This window comes from Hippopotamus amphibius, chromosome 11, assembly GCF_030028045.1.
Source record: "Hippopotamus amphibius kiboko isolate mHipAmp2 chromosome 11, mHipAmp2.hap2, whole genome shotgun sequence".
Lineage (NCBI taxonomy): Eukaryota > Metazoa > Chordata > Mammalia > Artiodactyla > Hippopotamidae > Hippopotamus > Hippopotamus amphibius.
Genome location: NC_080196.1, coordinates 4,172,994 through 4,185,000, shown reverse-complemented (window position 1 = coordinate 4,185,000; position 12,007 = coordinate 4,172,994). Strand labels below are relative to the sequence as shown.

The 12,007-nt window shown below is 39.7% G+C and overlaps 1 protein-coding gene across 1 annotated transcript in view; it reads left to right on the top strand.

Moving 5' to 3' along the window:
- The window catches only part of F13A1 (coagulation factor XIII A chain), a 144,539-nt gene that overhangs the window by 6,727 nt on the left and 125,805 nt on the right, over nucleotides 1-12,007 (top strand). Inside the window, exon 3 of the mRNA XM_057700513.1 lies at nucleotides 8,553-8,741. Within this exon, the coding sequence (XP_057556496.1) occupies nucleotides 8,553-8,741 (189 nt within the window). The remainder of the gene's footprint in view (nucleotides 1-8,552; nucleotides 8,742-12,007) is intronic.

Genomic DNA, 12,007 nt, shown 5'->3' with positions numbered 1-12,007 from the left:
TCTTCCTGCAGATTCAGGAGACTTGCAGCAGAGTCTGAATAGCAAGTGACATGATCACAATTATGTTCGTAAAAATAATGCTGATATTGAGGAGAAAATGGAGAGGAGACACATTCGGACGCTGTTGAGATACTCCAGGCTAGAGGAGAAAGAGACCGATGGAGAAATAAAAACAGAGAAAGACAGGGATTTTTGTCCCTGGAGATGGTGTTAGACTCACTTCTCTCATTCTAGCTTCTGCTGAGCATTTCTTATTCAGAGTACAGGGCATCTTAATAGCAACAGTTAAAAACAATTCGCTGTTTAAGAAAATGTTTTTAATGATTCTAATTAATGATAGTTTAAAATTCTGGGTATTTAAAAGAAATCTGAGAAAGGAACTTTTATCCTGTTGTTTTCACAATAAAGAGACCTACCTCTTCATGGACAGTATTTGCACCCATAGTTTGGTAATAATATTACCAAAGATTGCATGGAGATTTCAGTTCACTAGGGAATTCCTAGGATATGAACTTAAACATTTAACTTATTTAAAGTTTCCATCTGTGACAGGTATAATCATTCTCTGAAGAATATTTTTACCACCTAAGGAGAAAATAATCCACATTTAATCCACTTTTTTTCATATTAGGGGAAGGGTAGGAGGACAGGGAGGCAGCTGGCTCATGAGGAGAGGTTTTTTTCTAGCAGTCCCTTTTCTGATGTTTTGGAATTAGGCTAAATTGTGTTAGGTAGACTTTTTGAAAGCTGTCACTTTGAAAGAGCAAGTTGCCAAATTTCCAGCTACAATCTCTCTCTAAAAAACAAAAAAAGTAGCTCAGCAATGAGCTGTTCTATTCTGCCAGGAACCCGGCTTGGATGGGGAGAGGCAAATTCATTTCCTGTTTGTGGCGAATGGAGCCCAGGTGATCAGAAGACTTTTTCAACCTAAACCATGCCTTGTTAAGCCAGTAAACAAAGTAAAAATCCATATACTTCCTAAGTGTTTCATAAATGTTTACTGAGTGCCTGCTACATGAGAAGGAACAACACCAAGCAAAATGGACAAGAAAAAGAACTATGATATTTTTATACCTATGCTCATGTCTTGTGGCAACCATCTGTATAGAGTCCTTGCTGTTAACAGGTATTGTAAGAATCGAACACTTGACTTCATCTGTAGGTGACTATCCAGGAGCAATGAAAGAAAAGGTGTTTATTTAGTAGTGTTGGGGACCTTACCTCATTCCCCAAGACTGGGGTAACCCTTAATAACTGCATAGACCTATTAGGAGATTGCATTGGAGAGAGGGCCACATGGCCACCCTTTCCTTCTCCTTCTAAACAATATCCTTCTGCTTATTACCATTCTTGTGTCTTACACGTTTGGCTACAGTCTAGAACATTATTTCTTAAAACTTTCCACCTCGCAGTGTAGCTTTGAATCTTCCATAGCTTAGTCAAGTTTTATTTTTTAATTAATTTTTATTGGAGTTGCTTTACAATGTGATGTTAGTTTCTGCTGTACAGCAAAGTGAATCAGCTCTACGTATCCATATATCCCCTCTTTTTTGTATTTCCTTCCCATTTAGGTCACCACAAAGCATTGAGTAGAGTTCCCTGTGCTGTACAGTAGGTTCTCAGTAGCTGTCTATTTTATACACAGTATCGATACCATATATGTGTCAATCCCCATCTCCCAATTCCTCCCACCCTCAAGTTTTATTTTTTAAATGAAATGTTTCTCTTAGATTAAATTATTTTAATATGAAATTTTAAGAGATAATTTAGGAAAATTTTACTTATCATCGACTTAGTTTTTCCTACTTAGGGCACCACTGTGATTTCCTGTGATTTGTTTTTCTTTCTTCCTGAAGGCAGGGAAGATTGACTTAGCATGATATTGCAAGTAAAAAGGTAAAGATCACTTAGAAAAGATAATATTTTAAAAAAAATTGCATGTTTTGAATTAAACATTGTCAAACGCACAACAATGTAGACTACATTATTTTAAAACAAACTCTTCATATATATTAATATATATTTAGTATGTATATATTTGTTTTCACTATGAAAAAGCTATAAAACTATGATTGGTGATGGGGCTTAGGTTTATATACTCAAAGGAAGTCATCAGCACTTTTGCTTACCTTTTGTTATAAGCAGTATAAGTGAGCTGTGAAGACATGGCATTTTATTCCAATCAAGCAAAACTCTGGTCTGGAGGCTTTGTGTCACCCCATACATTAGCAACCTAAATGTCTATCGACAGAGGAGTGGATGAAGAAGATGGGGTACATATATATAATGGAATATTACTCAGCCATTGAAAAGAATGAAATAATGCCATTTGCAGCAGTATGGATGGACCTAGAGATTGTCATACTGAGTGAAGTAACTCAGAGAAAGACAAATATCTTATGATATCGCTTATATGTGGAATCTAAAAAGAAATTGTTCAAACGAACTTATTTATAAAACAGAAACAGACTCAGAGAATGAACTTATGGTTACCAGTGGGGGGCAGGTGGGGGGAAGGGATAGTTAGGGAGTCTGGGACTGACATGTACACACTGCTGTATTTAAAATAGATAACCAGCAAAGACCTACTGTACAGCACAGGGAACTCTGCTCAATATTATGTAACAACCTAAATGGGAAAAGAATTTGAAAAAGAATAGATACGTGTATATGTATAATTGAATCACTGTGCTGTACTCCTGAAACTAACACAACACTGTTAATCAACTATACTCTGATATAAAATAAAAAGTTAAAAAAAGAGCAGATTCTTAATGCTAAACATGGTAGAGAAAAGATCATTTTATTCGAATATGGAAGAGGTATTGAAATAGCATAGTGAGTTTTAAAATAATAAATGATCTGCTTTCAACGTGAAAAAAAAAACCCACACAATCTTCAACAGTGTATATGCACAGTCCTTAAACTAGCATATTCTGAGAATGAAATTGTCTGATAAATGTCATTAAATGAACTTGTATGGTTAATACTATGATAAATGGAATAACCAATTTTATTTTTTTATTTTTTATAAATTTATTTATTTTTAATATATTGGCTGTGTTGGGTCTTTGTTGCTGGGCACAGGCTTTCTCTAGTTGCAGGAGCGGGGGCTACTCTTCATTGCGGTGCATGGGCTTCTCATTGCAGTGTCTTCTCTTGTTGTGGAACACAGGCTCTAGGTGCAAGGGCTTCAGTAGTTGTGGCACGTGGGCTCAGTAGTTGTGCCCCACGGGCTTAGTTGCCACATGTGGGATCTTCCCGGAGCAGGGATCAAACCCGTGTCCCCTGCATTGGCAGGTAGATTCTTAACCACTCCGCCACCAGGGAAGTCCCAGCATTTTAAAAATGAGTAACCAATTCCTAGTTCCAAATTTTCAGGTATTGGTAAATTTATTTAACGTGAAAGTGGCATATGTGCTATGGCATTTTTGCATATTGCCCCAGGCTCAGTAACAAGATAGTTAAGACATGGTCTTGTCCTCAAGAGGCTTACAGTCCCCTAGGTAAAATCACCTATATTAAGATAATATTAAGTGGCTAATGATAATAGACTTTTTTTAAAAAAGAAAAATATATTCAGGGAACAAGAGGGGAGAATGACTCCATCCACCTATAGAAATTCAGGAAAAGAAAAGCAGGCCTGCCTGCTGAGAAGACAGGCAATGTAGCATTTTCTTTTTTAAAAAAAATTATTTATTATTATTTTTTATAAATTTATTTATTTTATTTGTTTATTGGCTGTGTTGGGTCTTTGTTGCTGTGCATGGGCTTTCTCTAGTTGCAGTGAGTGGAGGTGGTGTGTGGGCTCCTCTATGAGGTGGCTTCTCTTGTTGCAGAGCACGGGCTCTAGGTGCGTGGGCTTCAGTAGTTGCAGCACATGGGCTCAGTAGTTGTGGTGCACAGTCTTAGTTGCTCCTCAGCATGTGGGATCTTCCCGGAGCAGGGCTCGTACCTGTGTCCCCTCCATTGGCAGGCGGATTCTTAACCACTCTGCCATCAGGGAAGTCCCAGCATTTTCTTATTTAATCTCCACACTGCCACCATTTTGCAGATGAGAAAACTGAGGCACGAGTTTATGTAAGTTGTCCAGTCACAAAGATAAGTAAGTGTCAAAATTGGAATCGGTCCAGGCAGTTTGGCTCCAGAAGCCATACTCTTATCCACGATGCTGTTCTACTTCTCCCAGTAGTAACAATATAATAATAACAATTTTGAGAATTTCCTAGGTGCCAGATACTGTGCTGAAGCACTTTACATACATTTTTTTCTCATTTAAAGCTTACACCAACCCTATGAGGTAAGTATTTCCTTACCTTTCTAAAAATAAGTAAACTAGACTCTGCTAGATTAAATAACTTTTCTGAGATTGCACAAAGTAAATAGTGAAGCATCTCCCAAAACATATTCTGCAGAATCCTGCACAAAAAAATAGTTCCCACGGGCTCTTTACCTTTGGAGAGCTTTCACCTGTAGGAGGTTTGCAGTGACTTCAGTAGCATGTGAGAGTCTGCCATATATTCTGCAAGGCTCCTGATTATCTTTGGTTAAACCAGCACTTCCCAAACAAGTCTAACCATAGACCTCTTATTCTTCCAACACCCATCCATCTGCACTGCACGGCCCTACTGTAAGGATGGATGGATATATTTTTTTTTCTTTTTTCTTTTTTTTGCTGTACCGCAACCTGTGGGATCTTAGTTCTCTGACTGAGGATTGAACCCTGGCCCTCATACTGAGAGCACAGAGTCCTAACCACTGGACCACCAGGGAGTTCCCAGGATGGATTGATTTAACCATACTCACTAGACATTAACCAGGTTCGACAGACTGGCGCATGTAACTGGAAAGCCAGGGTTTTTATTTGCAATGAGAACTGGACCCAGTAAGAACCAGATACCAAAGAAAGACTTGACTCTCTCCAGCTTTATTTCCCCATGTAGGTAGACCTGCTCGAGAAGCCAAGGCATAAAGCTAATATACTGGTTTTTAGGGGCATGTTATCACCGGGCGGAGTGGTGGCAGTGGGGGGGTGGGGGTAGACCTGAGGCAGGTGCGGGCAGTGCCCCAGGACCAGGGCCTTCACTCCCTGCAGGCAACCTGGGCTGTCCCTGTCCCTCACCTGGAATGCTGACAGCCTCCCGGCTGACTTTCTGCCTCCAGCACTGCCACTGTCCAATCCATTTTCCTCTCTGTCACCAGCAGAAGCAGTTTAAGTTTGTATACGCGTAAATCTAATCATGTCCATTTGCTGTTTCAGATTCTTCCCTGGATCCCCGTGCAATTAGAGTCCACACTGCTTAACATGGTCCTCAAGGCTTCTCTTCCACTGTGGTCCCACGGCTACACTCCAGTCAACCAACTGCCTTTCAGCTCTTAAAGTAAACCACGCACTCTCTTCCCTCAGTCTTCACGCATCCTCCTCTCTTCCTCACCTCTCTTTCTACCTGGAAAACTTGTTCAGCTTTCTGACCCCTGCTTATACCTCACTTCCTCCAGAAAGCTTCTTTAATCTGCCCTAATCTGGGTTAGGGGCTCCTGGCCAGAAACCCTTCCCTACTCACATTCTTACACTTCCTTTATCAAAATGTTCATGACACTATAACATAATTACCTGTTCACTTTTTAGTATCTATCATTGTGCATTTACCTAACTTGGATTTGTTTGGCAATGACCTAATCAACATCTATATCCATGTCTTGAATGGCAACATAAAACAGCACACATTAAATTCCTGATGGATAGGAAGTTAGGGAGAATGTTAATATAGTGAATATATACTTAGGGTCTGAAGTTGTCTTAAGAATTCAGAACAATTAACCAAATACAATAGGATGAAATTTAATGTGAATACATGTAAGGCCTTAAAATTGAGCTAAAAAGAAAAAAAAACAATTGTATTGATAGAAATGGCTAAACAACAACATGAGTAAGTGACTTATAGGGGTCTGGACTGAGTTTTAATCCACGACTGGTGGAAATGACATCAAAATGTATTTATAAGGGTTTTGCTTCACCAGATGCTTAATGTAAATCAACAATAAGAGTTATTCAAAACACTAATGGTATCTTGAACTAGAATCATAGAAATATACTATTTATTTTGAAAGACGCAGTGGTCTCATTGATTTTCATTGGAAAATCCATAACCAGAGTAATGTACTTAATTCTAGAAAAAATGCTACAAGAGAGAAATTCATAAAATGGAATATGTATATTTCAGAACAGAGTAATGGGTAAAGAAGGTATGGAAATAATTTCTTAAAGAAATATTGAAGATATGGAGAATGTTCTACTCAGAGGAACACTGGCAATGGTCTTTATATATCAAAATAGTGCCAGATGAATTGAATAGAACATATTCTATATTTGTGCAGAAGTTAGAACCAGGATCTACGGTTAGAAAAATTACAGGGAAGCAGATGTCAGTTCATCTCATAAGGATTTTTTGAATAATTGGGTTGTTTAAAAATGGTCTGTTTGCTTTATAAGAGAGTGGTTTCCCTGTTCAGATGGAGGCTAAAAGCCTAAGTATTAGGATTTTTGTGAAGATGTTTCATGTGGTACATAGCAGGTCTACCAGATGATCTAGAAAGTACCTTTGCCCTCTGAGATTCTATGAGGCTGTAATATCAATATATTCCTTCCCTTGGTGCTGAAGAATGGAGAGCTGATTAAAGCCTTTTCTGAGGAATTAAGTTTTTAGACATTAGAAAACAAAACAAAACATCATTAAAAGTCAGTCCCGAGAAAGAGGGCCAGATGAGTTGATTACTAAGGTCCTTCTCAATTAGAACATCTATGATTCCCCAGCTCTTTCTGAAGCTGCTTTAACTCTGGGGATTGTGACCTTAATCAGACCAGAGAACTTAGGAGGAAGGCAGCTTGGAAGAGAGAGGTATAGAAATAAACATCTTCAGCCCACAGCATAACAGAGGGAAAGTGCTCTTCAGGGGACCATGTACTACTGCAGGGTTCTGAGATGAGGCAAAAACAAAACTGCATCTTGCACTTTCTGTTTGCTATAATGTTGCAGTCAGAATAGCCCGTTGAGCACCACGCCATGTAAAATATAAAGTGGCTCCTTCCAGTGCATAGTCAGCCACAGGGAAGCCTACGCACCAGGCATAGAATCAGACCCATCGCACTGTTGGGTCATTGAATCTTCATAGAAATTCTCAAGATACTAGTATCTTCATTTTAAAGGTGAGGAAACTCAGTTTCTGAGAGGCAACACCCCTTCCCTAAGTAATGATGAGACCTGAGATTCAAACTCAGTATCACCTGGACTTTGAATTCATCAAGGGTATTTCAGGGACTCCTAGACTTTAGAACTACAGAGTATCTTAATGGACCCAACTTCTCCACTTTGCTTATGAGAAAAAATGAGGTCAGAGGGGACCAGGCGTCCTGTACAGGATGCCTGTATAGAAGCAAAGGAAGTCACTGAGTCTTGCAGGGTGAAGGCCCAGCTCTCCGTGTACACCGAGTTCACGGCCTTGAGGACAAACCACGCAACAGTCAGGGTCAGGGGAAGGGAGGGAAGGCAAGAGGCCAGTGCACATGCCCCACCCCCCTCACCCAGCTCTCTCTCCCCAGTGCCCCTTTAGAACTTCAAGTGCATGCACAGAATCTATCTTTAGACTAGATCTCCTAAACTGTGGTGTAGATGGCTAGTTAGAATTACCTTCACACTCATTTGATCATTTGCCGACGGAATGGGAAAAAAGCAGGAGATCTAACGTTTATCCAGTGCTATCATGTCTCAGATAAATATGTAACTGACATTTACACTCCAGATTCCGAAAATGAGAGGAAAAACCATAGATTTTGGTGTCACCCCAGTGTTTGACTTCCAGAGTGGGCGTGGAGTAGCCAGGGAAATGTGAGTCTTGTTTCTGCATGTGCAAAGTAGAAACAATCCCACCTACCTCATAGGAATGTTGGTATCCTTCCTCCACACCTGTTCCCTCTATTTCTGCCTTAGAAGGACAAGACCTACTTTTAGAATTAAGGATGGGGTGGGGGATTGACCCTTCCTGAAGTAAGAGGAGAATTTTGGATGGATGGTCAACTTTGTCCTTAGAACATCCCTTGGAGGCTTTGTCAGACTTAATTCCTCTCTTTTGAAAGATAAGAAAATTGAAGTGGTTATTCCCTGCTTATCCCCATGCAGGGAGGCTGTAGTCATTGCGGGAGCACCTGACATAACTAAAACCATCATGAGACTCAGTTGTGAAGCCTTGAACTCTGGTCTGAGTTTCTCTGTATCTAGACCTCCTGTTAGGCACGATCAAACTGCTCCACTCTCCCAAAGGGAGTGCATGTGGTCTGAAACGAGATCAGAAGGGGAAAATGCCTTTAAAAAATCTTCTTTGAAAACAAGATGTCACAAGAGACTGACTCCCAAATCTGCCAGCCCCCCTAGATGGAGTTTTATCCAGTAAACCTTACTAGGCTGCATCTTCAGGAAAAATAATCTTGTTCTTTGAGTTTGTGTTGAAACCGAAGTTACTCAGTGGTTTTCCTTGATTGTTTTCTCTGTGTGTAGACTACCTGAATATCACGAATGTTCACCTGTTCAAGGAGAGATGGGACAGCAACAAAGTAGATCACCACACGGACAGATACGACAGCAGCAAGCTGATCGTGCGTCGAGGGCAGCCTTTCTACATCCAGATCGACTTCAATCGTCCCTATGACCCCCGAAGGGATCTCTTCAGGGTGGAATATGTCATCGGTGAGTGCCCCGTGCAAGCCCTATTCATGCCATCGTGATACCACGGGTCACCATGGAGGAGGGGTGCGGGGATAGCTGTGTTACTTCCTGGAGTCATACTTTACCAGTTGGCTGGAGCTGGGATTGCATCCAGCCCCTGGACCACCCTATACTGTGAGGTGGGTCTGATATAATGCCAAACATCAACAAATGATTTGCCAAGCAGGAAAAAATCTGGTATAAATAACAGTGAGTACAATTGGCAAAAAATGTTAACATATGTAGAGAAAAGTATACATTGCTGATATATGTGCAATTTAATAACCTTTGTAGAAAGTAGTTTGGGACATCTAAAGGCAGATGCGCTTTGACCTAGCAATCCCACTCTTAAAAATCTATATCAATGATATCTAAAATCTTAAAATCCACTTTTAAAAGATAGGTATTATTTACTGCAGCATTGTGTATGGTGACCAAAAAAAAGAAAAAAACAACCCATAAAAGTAAACAACTCTCGGTAGTGGCATGGTTGAAAATACTATGATACATTCACATAATGGATGGTGAATTTGACCTATGCCAGATGACTTCAAGAGAGGTGGTGAGTGAGAAAACAAAATATAGGAGGGTGTACGTAAGCTCTTCTGTGTATGTGTGTGTAAATGTACATGTGCACAGATCAGTGAAGTATTCTGAGTTCAGAGAAGACTGTGAAGCACACGCATTGGTGTTGACATGGGTTCCGTGGTGGGAATATGGCCAAAACACAGGCGAGAGAAGCGAAAGGAAAGGGAACCAAGGAAGAAAGGGAGGAAAAAAAGTGAGTGTCATATGATTCCATGGACGCATTTATGCAAAATCACTGATCTGTGGGAATAAAGAGATTAAACATAATGAAGCTAAAACTGAGGAATATGGTTCGTACTTACTTGAATTTACAATGCAAGTTCAAATATAAACATGGGAAAATTGGTTGAAGACAGAATAGAAGGCAGAGAGGAGAAAAGAGATCCCTGAGTCAGAATAAACAACAACACAGAATCGTTTGTTATCCCAATTGTGCAATAAGAAAAGGGAAAACTAAATTACTGTTCCTGTGTGTTAGGCAAAGTGAAATAACCATAATTTAATTACATTTAGGGAGCAGACTCTCATTGCTAATATTTTTTAATAATGCGTACTTCAGGTGAGAGAAGAATCCACAGCTAATTTTTTAAGCAATATTTTAAAATATGATGAAAACTTATGTTTATTTCTTTCCCTAAGTTCATTTATCTTCGGGAATGTGTGTGTATGTGTGTACATGTGCTTGTTTGGATATTTTAATCATGCGTCCTTGACACATTTATAATGAAAGGCTCACTCCATGCATGTCAATAAATACCCACAGTTTTACTCCAACTTAATGGGCATTTTCACCTTCACCTTTACAGCCAAATATTTAGGGCAGTGAGAAAAGGCTAGGGAAGCTTTGTCCCTGAACTGGACTTATGTGAGGTCTCAAATCTTCTCCCACAACCATTCATAAAATAATTACAACAGTGAAATCTCAGGAAGAATAAGATGCGTGTCTTAGATTGGGTTTCCAGGAAACGAACTCTGAGAAGGAGATTTGTGTGGAATGAGTTTATTGGGGAGTGCTCTCGGGGTCAACATCCATGTGGGAGTGACGGGGTCAGTACTGGGCAGAGAGAGGAGTTGAAATCCAGTGAACAAAGGCTTCAGTGGATCCCATGGTGAGCGCTGGAGCTGGATTGTATCTTCAAAATTGTCCAGGCTGGAGGCAAGGGCACGGGCCCTTTATACTCTAGCATTGACAGTCATTGGCTACAAGCTACCCCCAGGGTGTGGGTAATTAGTGTAGTTGGGTCTCCATGGCTGAGGGTGAACCCCTGAGAGCAGCTCAGTGAGAACTGTGAGCCACCAGCACTCCCAGCATCAGGGGCAAGGAAGCCTCTGTCCTAAACGCAACAGGTCTAGGAAGCAGACCACAGCATCCACTACAGTGAGCATTTAAGGTCTTTTCTTTTCATAAAAAGACATAGTATTACTTTTGCTCCTTCAGCAAAAAGGTTGGAGATAGGAAGCATAGCAAATTTGCCTTTGAGATAAAAAGCTATGTCTTTTAAAAAACTGCATGTCTCATACAACAAAATGTCAAAAAAAAAAAAGAAAAAAACAAAACCAAAAAAACCACAATCCAATCAAAAATGGACAGAAGACTTGAATAGACATTTTTCCAAAGAAGACATACAGATGGTCAACAGACACGTGGAAAGATGCTCAGCATCCCTAGTTATTAGAGATATGCAAATCAAAACCACAACAAGGTACCACCTCACACCTGTCAGAATGGCTAACATCAAAATTCTACAAATAACAATTGTTGAAGAGGATGTGAAGAAAAGGGAACCCTCCTACACTGTTGGTGAGAGTGTGAATAGGTATAGGCACTATGGAAAACAGTATGGAGCTTCCTTAAAGAAACAAAAACAAAAAGCTGAACTACCTTATGATCCAGCAATTCCACTCCTGAGTATATATCCAAGAAAAGCCAAAAACACTATTTGAAAAGCTACATACACCCCAGTGCTCATAGCAGCACTGTTTACAATAGCCAAGACATGGACACAATCCAAATGCCCACCAACAGATGACTGGATTAAGATATGGTGTATATATATATACACAATGGAATGTTATTCAGCCATAAGAAAAAATGAAGCATTACCATTTACAGAAACATGGATGGACCTAGAGAATATTATGCTTAGTGAAATGTCAGAGAAAAATAAACACTGTATGATATCACTTATATGTAGAGTCTAGAAAATAATGCAAATGAATGTATACACAAAGCAGAAATAGACTCACAGACATAGAAAAAAAAAACTTGTGGCTACCAAAGGGGAGAGAGAAGGGGAAAGAGACAAACAGGGGTATGGAATTAACAGATACAAACTATTGTATATAAAAGAGATAAGCAGCAACGTTCTACAGTATAGCAGAGGCAATAATACCCATTATCTTGTAACAGCGTTTGATGAGGTATAATCTACAGAAACACGGGATCACCATGCTGTACACCTGAAGCTAACACAATGTTGTAAATCGACTATACTTCAATTTTAAAAAAGTAATTTATGCAATGAGAAGAGCTGTGTCGAATGTGAACAGGAAATGAAATTCAGTGCAAAGGTTTGTATATGCAGGTGTACCTCAATTTCAAGAAACCTAATATGTGGGAAAGTGATTTAGAAAACAGAAAAGAGAATTCTTTGTAAAAA